This window comes from Lonchura striata, chromosome 8 (assembly GCF_050655825.1).
Source record: "Lonchura striata isolate lonStrDom1 chromosome 8, ASM5065582v1, whole genome shotgun sequence".
Classification (NCBI taxonomy): Eukaryota; Metazoa; Chordata; class Aves; order Passeriformes; family Estrildidae; genus Lonchura; species Lonchura striata.
Window position 1 is genome coordinate 24,041,090 of NC_140710.1, and position 17,157 is coordinate 24,058,246.

The 17,157-nt window shown below is 42.5% G+C and overlaps 1 protein-coding gene across 5 annotated transcripts in view; it reads left to right on the forward strand.

Annotated features, from left to right (window-relative positions):
- Positions 1 to 17,157, forward strand: part of RGL1 (ral guanine nucleotide dissociation stimulator like 1) — a 73,302-nt gene that overhangs the window by 43,514 nt on the left and 12,631 nt on the right. For all 5 annotated transcript variants that reach the window (XM_085586589.1, XM_085586591.1, XM_021525119.3 and 2 more), the window contains 4 exons: positions 1,346 to 1,423; positions 11,119 to 11,303; positions 14,440 to 14,564; positions 15,175 to 15,390. In XM_085586589.1, the coding sequence (XP_085442715.1) occupies positions 1,410 to 1,423; positions 11,119 to 11,303; positions 14,440 to 14,564; positions 15,175 to 15,390 (540 nt within the window). In that variant the 5' untranslated portion in view covers positions 1,346 to 1,409. The remainder of the gene's footprint in view (positions 1 to 1,345; positions 1,424 to 11,118; positions 11,304 to 14,439; positions 14,565 to 15,174; positions 15,391 to 17,157) is intronic.

Consider the following 17,157-nt stretch of genomic DNA (forward strand, 5'->3'; position numbering starts at 1 on the left):
CCCGATTTTAATGACCTGTTGTACATGGAGAGATGAGAGATAGGCAGAGATTTACATCTGGTAACATGAGGAAGAGTTATATCCTTCTCCAGTTTTGCACAGAAAACTGCCTGCTCTTTATTGCAGTCTTTTGGGTTTCTCCTGTAAAACTCAGCTTGTGTTCCTAGTGGGATTTAAACACAAGTGCCTGATGTTCTGCAAAGACATATTTAATACTTCACTCAATAGTAGGACAATGACGTTGGGACTCTTCTCAGTAAGTTTTCTCAATAAGTTTTCCTCTAAAAATTAACTGCAAGTTTTGAAAACTGAATATAAAAATATAATTTTTATTTTAAAAAAATTTACCAGCAGGGGGAAAGTACCTTTATATATGAAGTCTTAGACCAATACTTGAGGGGAGCATAAAACCACCACCACTTCCATCCGTTGAAATGTTTTTGGATGTGTTTGTGACAGTTTTGACACAAACCTTCAGGGCAGAAACAGGTCACTGTGTTCTCTGTCTGATGTTACCAGGTTGTTGTAGCACAAGCACTTAAGGATGCACTAGTTTAAACTCTTCAGTTTATTTGAGATGTATAAACCTAAATGGATAAAATCAGCTTGTCTTATTCTGGACAATGAGTAATCGTTCACCTTCATGAAACCTGCCTGTAGGGAGCCATGGAATTCTTAATGGATAATTATGGAGCTGTACATCTGAAACAATGGGCACTCCTGCTGAAAATGAAGTGGATGATCCTGCCTGCAAGGCACAGAGCTGTGCCTTGTAGGTAAGAGATTTCCCTTTGGCACTGTTGGAGTTGTGCCCATGGTTCCCGCTTTCCCCGTGGCGTTTTCACATCATCGTGGGCTTTTCTCACTGGTATTGCAGGTTTGGGCACAAAGGGAGCACTTGCCACCTAGGAAACCTTGAAATAACACTTGGAACTCTTAGGAATGGCAGGTGCTAGAGACACAGAAGCTGTATTGGAGAAGGTGGTTGTGTTACAGTGTCCTTGCACACTGGAATATTGCCCTGGGAAAGGATGGAGTGAAAACAGGCAGAAGGGTCTTGGAGCTATGAGCAAAGACATTATTTAGGTTGATTCCTCCTGTGTGCGGGCTGCTTCAAATAAATGAACAAATTAGGCTGGAAGATACTCTCTGTTTCTTTAGGATTTTTTCCCTCCTAAATGAAATAATCTTCAAGGTCCTTAATTTTGCACACCTGTTAAGATTCCTTGTAGTTTGAGCTGGAAGTTCTTTGTAGTTGCTTATGGTAATTGTGTATGAATGATGCTATTTGGAATTTTGCTTTTATTCACTGGAGTTTCTTCTAAACATCTGTCTCCTTTTTCAGGTTTGGAAACCTGGAGACCTCAAGCCATGGAGAAGTGGCAAACCTGAATTCCTTGGAATCTGAGATGGTACTCAGGGCGTAAGTATGGATTTGCAATGTGGAGCAAGCCCCAGGCAGGGTTTGCTCTTGGAAGAGGATGTGAGCAGCAGAGCTTTTGTTTCTGTTGAAAATTCACAGCACTGTTTGCATGCTTAAACAAGCTGGTGGAAAGGCTAAATGCCAATTGTCTTGTAACATATCCAATAATACAATCCAGGCATCATTTGCAGGGAAAGAGTTTCAGAATTAAACATGAGATGAACACATCTAGGCAAACATTTCGCTGATTAAACAAACAAAGAGTGTTTGTTTCCTCTGCCTTATCTGTAGCAGTAAGTGGTTCTTGCTTATGAGTGAATTTGTCATTACAGCAATGCCTGCAGAGCAAAGCTGAGGGTGACTCAGACAATGTGTGTGCATGGATCTTTTCTATTAGTGCCCTGTGATTTACAGTGCTGCTTTTAGAGTGAAATTTAAATTCTGAGGTCATTCTCATTTGCAAAAGAAATAGCAAAGCTGTTTTGAACTGCAGTTTAAATGAGAAAAAGGCGGTTTGGCTGTCCTCCTAGGGTTTTATCTTTAGACATTGGGTGTAAAATGTGCTTTGGGTCATCAGCATTTGTACTTTGACATCTGTGGTTTGCATGCACTGTGGCATGTGTGGTTATATTTGATTACAGAATGAAGATGCTTGATTCTTGTCAGCATGATTGGTTTTCTGTTCCTCTTGCCCCATGGGACTTGACATAGGAGCTCAACCCTCAGTCTCTCCTGACTGGTAAAATGTTTTGCTTCCATTTTGCCATGAGAACTCCTCAAAGAACAGCTGGTAGTTAAAACATGGTTACAGGCACTAAGGAGGCAGCGTTATGTCATGGGTAGAAGCAATAACAGTCAGTCAGTGGTTCCCACACTTCCATCCAGACTGAGCTCTTCCAGTTTTGGGCAAACCATTTGACATTCCCTGATCTCAGTCATAAAACGTGAGCTAAAGCTGTACCCTTCCTGCAGAATAGCTGAAGGATTTATACTGAGGGTGAAGAATTAATTTCACCAGTAAAAACCATGGTGGGATTAATCCCCCAGCTGCCTTTTTGTTGACCCAGAGGACTTTGATGATGAGATGGAGAGAAAAGGGGTGAAAGTAATCTTGATGTTACCTCTGTTAATTGGGCTTTGGGCAAAATGCATCAGGTCTTTAGTTATACCTGCAGGTGAGTGTGCAAGCAAATAACATTCAGTAGGAAAGTGTTTGTTTTGGTTTGTTTCTTTGTTTGTTTATTTTTAGTGGAAGTATTTTCCTCCTGACATATATGCAGTTTACCAGCCTTGTCAGTTGCTTCCTGCTGCATCTATGCTTTCTTCCTTCTTGGGACATAGCACCTTTGCACAGCCAGGGATGGACAAATGGATAAAACCTGTGATCCTCTTCCTGTGGTAGCTCAACTTCTGATGAATTCTCTGACAGATTTTTCATCAATATAGTTCAGAACAGCTGATTATGATCCTTTGGCCTTCATAAGATACCTTTTATGTGTGAATTTGATATCTTTACTCAAATCCATGTCTATAAAAAGTTCAACAATGAAGTCCAAAAGTTATTTGTCAGGTATATATACATGTTTAAACAGATCCTATATAAATATGAATTCACTTTTCTTCCTTGAAAATTTCCATTGCTTTCAGTTGCTCTGGCTTCTTGTCTCTTAGGTAGGATTAGTGGTATCTGGAAAGTGTTTGGCTTTGTAGTCCTGTTGTGAAACGTGTACTTCTGGTAGTTCAGGTTTTCTCTTGTCTGGGATAATTCCAATATAATTACATTTACCCTCTTTTCTCATAGAACAGAAACATGATATAATTGTTCTCTTGGTTTTATATGACTTGGAGAAATAGGAGGAAGCAGCAGTAGAGCTTTGTTATTTCTTGCCATTAACTCTGTATTTCTCAGAGGAAAAATATCTCATGGGGAAGCCTGTGGTCTGTGGCCAGAGACCTTCTGCATGCATCAGACTCCTGTTGTGGCAGCTCAGAGGCTTTAAAAAGCCAGCTGGGCCATTAGAAGTGGGATTCAATTTAATGCATTTCCACTGGTTTGACACAAAAAAAATGCTGCAGAACTTAAGAACAACAAGAATGAGAGTTTTTGACTCCTTAAGTCCCTCATGGAGCCTGAAAAAAGGAAGGGTAGCAACAACTGAGGGTGTGTGTGGAAGGAACATTGTCCTGTGTGGTGCACTGTAAGCCCACAGGTTGCTGCCTTCTACATTGAAATTTTCTGTTCTTTTTGCACTTGTACTATAGATCTGTTCTTTATATTGAGGAGAATACCTGATGTAAATTGTCTAATTTTTTAAATTATGTGAATATTCCACACAGTGTTTATGTACCTGCTTCAGTGTTCAGAACCTGCAGATCCTAAAGTAGGGCTTGAGCTCATTTTTGGCACAGCCTTGTTAGAGGGGCTTGTGGGAGCCTTAAGCCTGGCCTTCTGTTCCCAGATCCTGCAGTGGTTCCAGACTGCTGCAGTGATGTGTAGTTGTTACTGACCCGAGATCCCTTCAGCTGTGTTCACAGCATGCCCACCTAGGACCCCTTCTGCCAAGGGGATTTTCTCCTCTTCATTTGGACATCATTCCTAGCATTTCTTGGGCTGCTGGAGTGGTCAAAAAATTGGATTTTTCAACAGATGTCTGACTAAATTACATCTAATATGTGATTTAAACAAAGGTACTGTAGTTTTTAAAATACCTTGGATCTCAGACTTATGAGTAAACTCATCAAAACCATCAAAAATTTTGCAAGCTTCAAACAGCCTGCCTTTTTTGTTCCCTATCAGGAAGGACCCACCTTAGCTTTTTGTGTTCAGTAATTTGCTTTCCACTGTTCTCACTACTTTCACTCAGTTCGTGATCACAAGTAATTGAATAGAGTTCAGAAAAGGTCATATATATACCCACTAAACATCTTCGTTAGATGGACTTCAGCCTCTGTTTCTAGAAATGTAATGCTGTGTCTCTTCATTGTCTGATAAGAGAGTTGAAAGGAGTAGCTTGTTTGACCCTCTACCTGCTATGAGTAATTTTTTTATTCTTCATGTTATCATATTAGCAAGATTGTCTTGTGCTGTGTCTCATGCTGCATGTTTATGTGTCATGGGGTGACAGACTTCCCTTGTCATTGTAGATTGTTGTTGTCTTTGGATACTTCTGTGTTCTCTGCATGGTTTTTAGCTTAGGACTTCTGTTCACATTCAGAAAAATGTGTCACACCAAGGTGTGTGACAATTCAGAATAAAACCGTGTATGTTAAACATGAACAAATTATCATCATGATGAATTGCATTAGAATTTAAAGAGGAGTTAATAAAATTTCTACAATAATTCAGTTATGTTCTTGCCTTTTAAATGAGGTTGTGTAGTTCAAATGTTGTTTGGTACATGTCACCTCATGAAGAGCAAATGAAGAAAGAAAGTAAAGCAGAAAGTAGTTCTTTCTCTTACTCATGTCTGATGTGTAGAAGGCTTTTTGCATCTTATCAGGCAGAGTCATGGAAAATCTGAATGGGATAATCACCTCCTTGAGATCTTCAGCACCTTCATGTATTCTGGGAAGGGTGTCAGCCAGCCAAGCAACTGATGCAGTGTGGGGCCTTCAGTCCTCCCCAGATGGCCAAGTGTACTGCCCAGGAGATGGAAATAATGCTTTTGGTGGTAGGACCTGTCACCTGATCTCTCCTGGGAGCACACCAGTTCCTCAGTGAACTCTGTTAAAAGGTTGGGTTTTCTGTGCAAGGTGATCTCTGGAACAGCTTGTGCCGTTTTCCTCCTCTAGTGAAGGGCAGTGTTGATTTTGATTTCTGGGCAATCAGTCCACTTCTGGCAGATAGCTGCTCCCAAAGCACAGGCTCCATGAATTTAAGGAGGTGATGTGTTAAAAGAGCAGACACTGCTTTCCCCAAAGGCTGACACTGAAGACCAGGCTGAGGACTGGAGCTGAGAAAGGAACATAAACCCTTCCCAATCTAAAATATTGTAGCTGCTTGTACCTTCTGGGAATCAGTGGCTCTGCAGGATCCTGAGAAGTCTCTGGGTAGTCAGAGGGTCCCAAGCCAGGCCATGGCACTGGAATCCCTTGCTGTGACAAGCCTGTGACACTGGGGAGCTGAGGCAGTACATCAGCGAGAGGTGCTGAGCTGGCTGATACCAGTTGTAAAGATCCCTGTCAGTGCAGTTCCTATAAGGGATCCATTCCTGTCCAGACACACAAAAAGCTATCCAGGCTGGCAGTCCAGGCTTGCCTGTGATGTTTGCATTTGGGAAGCCTTAGTTTAATGTTAGCTGAATCTAGTTCCTTGGAGACCTTACTCAAAAACACAGGAGTACAAACCTGGCAATAGCTGCAGGAAAGGTTTTTCAAGAGGCAGACATGTTGCCAAGTTGGTCTGTGGACTTGGACCATGTTTATTTACTTTCCAGAGGTCTAACATTAGTACTGCCATGGCTTTTGAATACTTGAGTAACAGCAAAAAGTCCTTTCAAGCCTCCTCTTGAACTACAAGGCTGTGGTTTCCTTCTGTTACTTTGGTTTGCTGGTTTGGAACCCATTGGTGGTGCTTTCCCTCAGATGGATGTCAGGCCACAGAAATTCATCAAAATAATTGGGGCTTTTTTTGCTTGTCTTGGATGTCAGCTCATAGTTGCATCAGCTTTATTATCAAAATGTGGAATTTCTTTGTTAATGAAACTTGGAATGTGGCACAATTGAAAACTGCAGACAAAGCACCTTGAAGCTAAACTGAAACCCATAACATTTGGGGGAAATAGTTCAAATAGTGAAGATAAAGGAATTATTCACTGATCACGTGGCATGTCTTGCATGTTCACCTCTCTTCTTCTGCATTAAAATAGCAAATACTCAAAACCTTCAATGTAGTACCACAGCGTTTGGAGTTTTTCATAGTGACAAGCAAACATTCTCCCATGGCTTTTTGTGCATTCAGATCTTCCTTGACCAAAACCCTGTGTCTTTTGGTTCCTTCTGAAACAAACAGCCCCACTGGAAACCAATGTGCACAGTTACAGCAGTGCAGAAGTAAAATGGCATGAAACATTGTACTCCAGGGCAACAGACACCAAAGGAATGTGAGACAAATAGAAGAAAATTGACTGGAAGCTTCTGATGCCTGGGAAATCTGTGGTGGGGAACAGTTAGGATGCATTTGGGAGAGCAGCAATCATTCATTCCAGTAAAGCAAATTAAGCTCAAACAACATCAGAAACCAGTGTGGTTACATGAGAAGCAGAGTCAAACACAGGGCAGTGGAAGAGTGGGAGTTATGAAAACAACCAGAACCAAGCAGAAAAGAATAATTAGAAAGAGAAATAATGATTGGCATCTCAATTAAAACAAAGAACAGCAAGCAGAGATCTTCTGTAGCGGCTTGATGTGTGTCCCAGCAAAAGTCTCCCATATGTTATTGAAAAAGGTTTTTCCAAAGTAGACAGAGCTGATTGTTTGTTGGAGGTCATCAGGATGGTATTTATAAACAAACTGGGTGTGAGAAGCCACCCTTGGGGCAGTCTTTTCTTGTGGTTTACTTGCATTTTACTCCTGATTTAACAAGTGAGACTGAGAAAATATGGGTCACTTAATTTAGTCTGTGTGATTAAGCCAGAGAGTTAATGCCTGGACAGTGGAGGAAAGAGAGTAGCCTTCTGTAATGAGTATTTTCTCAATGGATTTAAGTATGCATTTGGCAAATTATAGCTAGTTTTGTGCACATTCTTATAGAATGTAATAAAAAATTAATTATTTAACCTCTTTTTGCAACTGAGTTCCCTCTTATTCTCCTTAAGTGTTGAGATTCCCTTCTCATTCTTTAGAAATAATTGCGGTGAGAAGAAAACACTGCTTTTGCTTTTTTGGTCAGAAATTGAGGTTTAACAAGTCCAAGTGCCAGGTCCTGTGCTTAGGGCACAGTAGCCCCTGCAGCACTACAGGCTGGGGACAGTGTGGCTGGACAGTGCCCAGGCAGAAAGGGACCTGGGCTGCTCAACCACCGGCTGAACGTGAGCCAGCAGTGTGCCCTGGTGGCCAGTGGCTCCTGGCCTGGATCAGGAACAGCGTGGCCAGCAGGACCAGAAAATCATTATTCCCCTGCACTCAGCACTGGTGAGGGCACACCTGAGTGCTGTGTCCAGCTCTGGGCCCTCAGTTTGGGAAGGATGTTGAGATGCTTGAGCATGTCCAGAGGAGGCAACGAGGCTGATGAGCTTGGAACACAAATCCTGTGAGGAACGACTGAGGGAGCTGGGGTGTTCAGCCTGGAGAAAAGGAGATGCAGAAGTGACCTTATCACTCTCTACAACTCTCTGAAAGGTGGCTGTGGGCAGGTGGGGGTCAATCTCTTTCACCAGGTAGCCACTGATAGAACGAGAGGACACAGTCTTAAGCTATGCCAGGGAAAGTTCAGGTTAGGCATTAGGAAAAAGTTCTTTGGGCTCTGGAATCATCTGCCCAGGCAGGTGGTGGAGTCACTGTCCCTGGTGGTGTTTAAAAAAAGACTGGACATGGCACTCAGTGCCATGATTTAGTTGATGAGGAGGTGTTAGGTCATACGTTGGACATGATGATTTCAAAGGTATTTCCAACCTATTTAATTCTGTGATTCTGTGCAACACTTTCTTTAATTCATATCAGATCCTGTCAGGACTGTTAGATTGTCTTCCCAGTAGAGACAAGGCCATGGAGAATTCCCTTGTGGTGGGAGGGTCTCGTTTCCCACCTCCACTGTGCCCTGCTGAGCTGACAGAGCTGTTGGACCTGGAGCTGCCACAGTCCTGTCACTTTCTGTGCAGCTCCTGGGCTGAGGGGAGTGGGTGGCTTCTTGGTCCCAAAGGCTCAGATACACTTGTCCACTTACTTGTGTAGGTTTTCAAGACTGAAACCTTTGGAGATGGGCTCCAAGCACAGCTGGTGTGGAAATTAGAAAGCTTTCTGACAGGTGTGAAACTTGAAAGCAGTGCTTAGGAGAGCCTGGAGTCTGTGGCCAGCAGCACAGGAGTTAAGCATTGAGGGTTTTTTTGTATAGGCAGGAAAGGAAGAATTTATAACTCATAATCAACCCATGAAAAATGTAGTCTGTAGTGTTTCTTTTCTGTCTGAGTTCTTGGAAGGCCCCTGTTCCTATCTGAGTCTGTCAAGTATGGAGAGTTTATTTGCAAGGGCAGCAAATATAAAGCTACTGCAAGATATGGGCAAGTGTCCAGCCCATTTCTGGAAAGCTGCATTATTCCCTGGCACTCCAGTAGAACAGCTGGGCAGCAGGAGATCACTAGGGCACAGTGTACCTCTTCTCTCTTTCCTATTTCCCCTCTCGACTGAAGTGAGTTTGCTGGCAAATTCAGTGTCTGTAACAGCTGTGAACTCTTCACCCTGCTCTGTGAGACTGTGTCTGTCTTAAACTCTGTTTATATTGTTGAGCTTAAGAAAGTGGCCACCAACCAAGCTTCTGGAAACTGAACTTAGTATGGAGAGTGTGTGAACAATATTTGTACAAAAACTTGCCCTGGGGAGAGGCTGCTTCTTCCAAATCATGGCTGGATTGGTCAATGGTGGTAGGAATAGAATACCTAGCTGGCTTTGGGTTTTGGGAGTGGGGGCATGATGGTTTGTGATGTGGGTGGGAAAAGGAGCAGGAGGAAATGCACTATTTGGGCATGGAGTGAGGCACACTGCTCCCTGCCTGTGGTGGGAATGAGAGGAAAATGCTGTGGGCATAGGACAGTGGTGTTTGTGACTGTTGGTGCTGCTGTGACAGCATTCTGGGTGTGTGTGCGGCCAGAGGGCACAACTGAAACTGGAAGGGTGGTGGCAGAGTCTGTGAGCATCACTGGGAGCATCTACCTGTTGTGGACTTTCCTGGCCTTGAGATGTGGAGCTGGTGTGGCACTGTTGGCTGTGCCATAGCTTGCAATGAAACCTGAAGTCCAGAACGTGTTTGCAGGTTAATTTTTGATTGTAAATACTTTCTGTGGCTCTGAAATTGTAATTCCAGCATTTCTCCTGTCAGCAAGCCTAACCAAAAAATATTACCAACAGATTTCCAAATACTTTAACTGAAAATTCAAAGTTGCCTTATTATCAGAACAAGAAGGAAAAGAAACAACAGACTTAAATGGATGAGAGTTGTATGAAATCTGTCTGGTATTAAAAATTAATTGAGTTTTGAGGAAAATGTACACAATTCAGATGTGACACAGAGAGTGGGAGAAACTCTCTTTACTGATTCTTAATTATTGGTTTATTTTGGATGCTGCTGAGCAGCTGAGTTAACCAGAGACTGCTATGGTTTCCCAGCTTGCAGCAGGAATGTGCCAGTGTTTGTACACTGCTCCAATAGAGAGTTTCCTGTGCTGGAAGAGACTTGAGGTATAGGAATGGTTTTGGAGACATAGAAAGCTCAGGGCCTTTTTCTTGGGAAGTTTAGGTGTTTATTGTGCCCTTTATTCTGAAATAAAGAGATTAAAGTTTTAAGAAAAGTGGTTCTTTTTTTAGTAACTTTCTATTTTTGCTACGCTGAGTTGAAAATTGTCAACAACATTGCAAACTATTTCTGGAAAACCATAGTTTAAATTGTCTTATTTTCTTACAAAATCAAGTTGAAATGATAATAAATCCCTGCAAATATAGGATGTAAGGGCATTCCCACAAATATATGTTGTGCAGTATCTAAGTACCAATCTAACAGATGGGTGTGGATGAACACCTGCATAAATCAGGAAAAGCAAACAAACAGATCACTTCCCCCCACTTCAGGCAGGGTGGAAACCACACTGAATCATCAGCTCTGCTTTCCCCTCATCCCCCTCACTCTGTAGGAGGATTGTCCATGGGTTGGTGTTCTTTTAGCTCCATGTATCTAACAAAGTCTGGGATAACCTCCCTGAACAATATCCAGTGGTCCTACAACTCCTTAAGCATCGTTTTCCTGCTCTGCCAGCATGAGCAGGACACCCTTTTTGCATGCTGTAATTTGACAGCCCCGCCTTGGTTTGTGCTGAAGATGAAATCAAGACTCCACTGATGCATTTTGAATCACTGAGATTAGCAGGACCACTGTGTCTCCTGGGTTCAGCTCTCTTGGCACTCCCAGGCTGGCTCTGGCACGGGCAGGCTCCTGCTGCAGCAAGGGTTTTATCTTCCCAGATGAGGCAATCCCACTCACTGTGCGTGCCTGTGGGGGTTAGGCTTGGGATTGTCTCATTTTTCCTCCATGAAAGCCACAGTTCCTGAGCAGGGAGGCTTTGTACCAAGACTGTAGATGAGGAGGATTCACAGTGTGTTGGGATATGCAGCTCCAGTATCATCCCCAGTCTCTGCAGCTGATGCTAGGCTCCAGAGGAAGCATTTGATTTAGCATTTCCACTGGGAAGGAGCCATGAATACCTTGTTTCCTCTCTGCTATTTTCCCACAACATCCCAGGGAGTGGTTATGGAGCAAACATTGACCTTATCCCAGTGGCCCAAGACGGAATGAAGAAATTCTGTTGTGCTGTTGATGGTGTGTGTAATGTCTGGTGGTTGTTAAACATGGCTGTTAGACATACCAGAGCACAGCTCAGCACAGATACTTCAGGTGGGCTGTGAATGCCTCGTGTGTTTGTTGTTCTGGTGGATACAGGTACACTGAGTTCCAGCTGGGTGCAGACTGTGTGTTCTCTGTTTACTTGCAGTGAAATAGCGTCAGTCTTACGGGCCTGGCTCGATCAGTGCGCGGAGGATTTCAGGGAGCCCCCCGACTACATGTGTTTGCTGAAGTTGCTGGATTATCTGAAGAACAATATGCCCAATTCTGACATGGAGAGTAGGGTGCAGAACCTCTTGAAGCAGTTTCAGAACCAGGAAGTAGAAGCTGTTGGTGAGTTACCATTCCCTTCTCTCTTTCTGTCCTCCCAGACTGTAACATGCCCCAGGGATTTATGTGCAGTACATTTCACCACTTCTCATGCTTGTCAATAATATTGTGAGGCTCACCAGTGATTTTTCTCTTGTTGTTATTTTTTTTTCTCAAAAAGGAAATCCAACCTTTGTGTGAGGCTGCAGGCGCTGTGAGGGATGAAATAGTATTACAGTGTTAGGTGCCTATGTCTGTTCATCCTGGGGTGGCTTGGGAAATCCTCTAATATTTAGCCAAAGCTTTGAGATTGCTGCAGCAGCCGACTGGTTAATTGTGAGCACACTTGCTATGTCACTGAGTTAAAACACACAGCTGTTCTCTAGCTGGGCTTCTCACTTTAACCTCCCCCCTACCCTCAAAACCCCAAACAAATGAAAAACAGAATACAGAGCTGTGACAAAATACAGCTTGAGTCACAAGCTTTGTCCTGCAGCTTTTCTTCCTAGTTACCATCTTTCTAAGGAAGTGCCTGTGGGTGTTTTTTCCTATTGGAGTGGCTGGCTGCTGGTATCCAAGGACAGAGGAAAATCTTACGTTATTGGGGGTCACAGTCTGCTGGAACAATAGTGAACTGTAGTCACACAAACCTGACACGTCCCCATATCCTGGTCAGAAAACTTCCTGTGGCAGAGCTGGGGAGTGGGGAGAGCTCACATAGGGTGTGAATGAGAACTGCAATCAACTTCCAGCTTTGGTAGAGGGGTGAGAGGCAATAATTCATGCCATAAATGATAAAGGAAATGCCAGAAAAAAAAAAAACCCACATTCATTCCGTGAAAGTCACGTCTGCCGGATGCTCCAGAAATACCATGTCAATGCATAACACTGTGCAATGCCAAAATAACTCAGGCATGAACAGAAAAAGGAGGAATGCCCAGAGCCCAGGCCTGTACTGAGCACAGGTAAGGGAACAGGATGGCTCAGATGTTGCTCGTGCTGACCTTTCCTGGGTTGGGTTCCCCCAGGTCAAACAAAGGAAACTCGTGAGAATGGTATTTGGGTTCATCTGTTCTTCAGAGTGAACAGAAGTTCCCAGCAGCCCTGCTTCTGTATTTGTTTCCTCAAGTGAGAGCTGAAAACATTCTTTTTTGAGTCATAGGTGGGCAAATAGGAATGATAACATTTTATAAGTTCTGGCAGAATAGAGACTGGTTATTAGAGTAAAATAAGAGGAGGGCAATGAAGTTAAGCTGTGGGATTTGCCAAAAAGAGTTTTGGGATTGCCTTACTTTTATCAGAGCTCCATCTTTGTACATGTTCTTTCAAAATTCCTGATACATTTTCTGCAATCTTTGTTGATTATTACTGTCCCAAAACATTCCTGCTGGGTTCTGAATTTTGACATTTGGGCTCTAATCTTACAGCTTGATTTGGGTAACCAAACCTCTGTTCTGTGCTGTCATCAGCCATGCCAGTAGATTAGATTGCAGTACCAGACAGGAAGATAAAAGCTGCTTCTGGCCTCAATTCTCACAGGTTGAGCAAGCAAAACAAGGAGAGGCAGGGGTTGCAGGGTCAGGAGGAGCACGTGCTTGCTCTCAGTGCAGTCACAAGAGGCAGTCAGACTTGAGAGAGCTGAGTGGATCAGAGGGATCCTAAGATGATGAGATACTTGAGTTCAAGGGGATTCCAGCTTGTTGGAGGGTAGGGGAAAGACTGCTTTGAAGCAGTCTTTTTGAAGGAGAAAAAGAGGGGTGAAAAAAGAAAATTTACACTGTGCTTCAGGACTGTGTTTTAAGCATGCTGTGAGGTTTTGGGTAGGGCTGCAGCTCAGTGGGGAGGATTTTCAGTTGAGTTTCAAGAGCCAAAAGGAAAAGGAGGTTTTACAAAGCCAAAAGGAGTGAGATTCTTGTAGCAATCCAGTCCAAGTCCATTTAATTATGCAATTTGCTACAAAACAGCCACAGAAAAGCAGTGCTGGAACAGAGGTTTCCATTTACCCCACTGAGCTCTGCCAATAAATTGTGCAATTTAAATGTACTGATGGAAATCAGCCTGTAGACACAACTTGTTACATCAAAACTGTAGCAATTTACATTGGTGATTATGTTCTGTTAATTACTGGAGGAAGGAACAATGAAGTACTTTGAAAAACAATGATTCTCTATCACAGTATCTGCTGTTGTTACTTTAATGCTTTGCTTTAACTGGGTATGAAGTCTTGCATAACACTCTTTGTTTTTGTAAATGAAATCTCACCAGTAGTAAACTCAGTACTTTGGTTGTTAGTCTTCAACAAGTCTCTATTTTTTTCTCCCTCCTCATGGAGTTACTGTTGCCTTACAGTAAAAGGAATTAGGATTTATTTTCAGGGAGTTTTTTCCTCCTCTACCATGGGAAACAAGGGCATATTTATTGGTGTTTGAGTTTTTGCTCCCAACTTCTGGGAGCCAAAAGGTGACATGGCAACAGCTGTGGAACCCTTTCCTTGCTGCACTGGCTCAGGTCCCTCAGTGAGGACAGTTCTGCTCTCTCACCTCCTCTCTGCTGCCCAGTGCAGATTTAGAAAAACTATTCAGCAGAATATTATAGGTGCTCACTGTTTTCCATTTCCTGGGAAAAATTCCCTGAGAGAAAAGCTGAAGGCTGCTGGAATAAACTCTCTTCAGTTATAGCTCATGTAGCTATACAAAGGGTGCCAGGAAATCTGGTATCTTATTTTATTACTGGATTGAAGAGCATTCCTAATGCAGTATTTTGGGGGTATAACTGTTGCCTCATGCCTTTGTAGTTTGAATTTTTTTTTTTCAGATTATAAATACTGAAAACAGATTAATAAAACTGTGCAATGTCAATAAGGAATTTTTGTTGGGGTGGTGGTGGTGATGCTTTTTCTTTCAGAAGAATAATTAGCAAATGGGTCAAGCCACTTCTCTGCTCAGATTTGTTTTTTCTATTTCTTTTTATTGCACCTTTTCTTTGCCAGTTTAATCTTCTGGTCATTTTTCTCACTCAAATGGCACAGTTGGGGCCATTACATCAGGCAGGGCCCTTGGGGCATTCTGCTGTAATACAGTGATGGTGCAAAATAAAACACCTGCTTTGATTCATTGTTTGCTGTATAAATTCACTGAGTGTTGTTTTCCATCCTGGCCAGATGGGTTTTGTAGCACTTCCTCCAGTGACCTGGTTGATGGAGAGGAACTGGAGATCAGCAATCCAGAAGAATTCTCCTCTTTTCAAGACCACGTTGTGGCAGAACAGTTGACATACATGGATGTGGTATGTAGAGCATTGCATATAGCATAACTTTATAAAACAAGACATATTTTTGTTTTAAGTTACATTGCTTTAAGTGTAGGGTTCCAGAACAGGACTACTGCTGGGACACAGCTCTGTGGTTATCCCAGCTGTTTCAGTCATTGAGCTATTTCCTTCTGTCATTTTGAAGGGTTTGTTTTGTTTTGTTTGTTTTTTATGTTTAGCCTCTTTTGCAAAAGATATTGGCACTGAGAAATAGCACATTTTAACTATAACTCTACCTGGCTTAAAGATATCTAGGTACCCTGGACTGTAATGCTCAAATTTTTCTTTGTCTGTATCAGTTCCCTTCTAAATATCATTATATTAAGAAAAAAATTATCTTGGTTATGCAGCTGATAGAAAGGTGTCCCTTACTTTCCCAGTATTGTTGAGCTGACAGTTCTTTTGGGGCATCAAGCCTATAAAGAGTATGCCAAAGTATATTTTAAACTAAGAGAGAACCACTACTTACCTTTAAGTACCATATTAGATTTAGTTTAAATTTGTCCTCTAAATCTGTATTTCTTCTTGTAAATAAAAGAGATGTAGGAGAAAGCTGCTGGCTTACCACACCTCTGTTTCACTCCAGATGCTCTTCAGAAGAGTTGTGCCCTACCACTGTTTGGGATCCATCTGGTCTCAAAGGGATAAGAAGGAAAACAAGAACCTGGCTCCAACTGTCAGAGCCACCATCACTCAGTTCAATGCAGTCACCAAATGTGTCATCAGCACTATCCTGGGGACCAGGGAGCTCAAAATCCAGCAGAGGGCCAAGATCATTGAGAAGTGGATTCATATTGCACATGTAAAGCATTTATTCTGTTTAATGTTTTTTGGGTGGGTGCCTTGGAGTGAAGGAATTGGGAGAGGTTAAAGGAGTTGTACACATTGGTCCCGGGTCATCTTAGCTCTAATTCTTTCTATTTTTAAAGAGGATTTTTGTGATACCAAGTGAATATTTCCCTTCCTCTCCTCAGTTCTTTCCCTCCATGGAGATGGGGTTGATTCTTGGCCATGCCTAAGCTTTAGAGAAGCCCAGATAGCTGATATCAGTAACGCTTCCCTTCTCCACTGATGGAATCACTCCATTGTGGGAGGCCACTGGTCTGGGCAGGCAGGACTTCCCCAGCATGTGGAATCACCTCCCTGTCCTCCATGTGCCTCAGCAGAGCTTCCAAGAGGATCTTGTAGCAGATTCCATCTTTTTATCTTGTTTTTCCTAATCTTTGCAAGAAGAGGGCTTTTCCATCCCTGATTTAGGTAACTAGTTTACTAATTTCCAAGGTTTTAATATTTTACTGTAACCTTCCTAATTCTCCTCAGAGCACTGGGCAGCTGGCAATAAATGAGACCTCTCTGGAAGAGACCATTTCAGGCACTTCCATGTGGATGTGTATTGACTTCTAGGAATCACATGGATTCTTCCTGAGCTATAGAGAACAGTCAGAAAAAGCTGAAGCCAGAGGCTTTCCAAGCTTGGCAACTTCCATGCTTCCAGAGGCAGCATTCAGTCCTGGCACCTGAGCTCTGGCAACTGCATGGTTCAGGAAGCTGGTATGGGGAAGGTCTTGGACCCCTCCAGTGGCACTTACATCTGCTTGTTTTTATCATCATCTGATGGATGATTTATTGCCTGTGTGAAGGGATTAGGAAGTTTGATTTCCATTATCTACATGCAGATCTAAGTGGCAGAGGGCACCAGCTAAAAGGGCCTTCTTCCTGGGGCAGGCTGGACAGAACTTCATCACCATCAAGGTAGAAGGGAGGCCTGGGGTAGTCAGGAAAGGCACTGCCCTCATCCCTCTCTGTGGATGGAGAACTTTGTTCTACACCCCTGCTGATTCTGTTCTTCTCTCTTTACTTAATTCATACCTTCTGTGCTTCTCCCTTTGCTTAATTCATTAAGTGCTCCAGTTGTAGCATGAAACACATGAAAAATGTATGTGCACACTGCAGAATAAGGGCACATGTACAGCAGCTGGGTGCACATACACTTAGCTGCCCACTTCTGAAGAAAGCTGCTTGCTTTGTGCATGCAAATGAGTGTTTTGAATAGTTAGGTGCCTGAATTAAAAATAATGAACTCATTAAAGTACAGTTATTCACTGACAACTAAACACAGCAGCACAGAGTTCCACATTATCTCTTCATGACTTTTGGATCCATTTTCTTTGTTTAAAAGATAAACTGGATGCTTTCTCTACTGCCAGCCCTCTTCTCCATCTAGATCTCAGGTTCCTGAGCAAGAGCAGCCAATTTCACTCAAACAATATTTTCTTTAAAAATAAAAATGAAATAATTAATGTTCTATTATGCTTAAGTTTTTTAAAATCAAAGCTGTTTCTGTTTCTGCACAGGATTCTTTCTGGTTTTCCCTCTGTGAAGGACACAGCATGAAACAAAGTTATTAAAATCAGTCTTAAAAATTCTTCTTACATGCAAATGAGAAATTGCTCAAGTTTAGCTGCAGTCAGTTGAACCACTGAGAACACTAAATCCAATATTAAATTAAATTCCTACTGTGCTCTAAATTATACAGTGTGTAGTTAAGTCAAGATGGTTCCAAATTGGA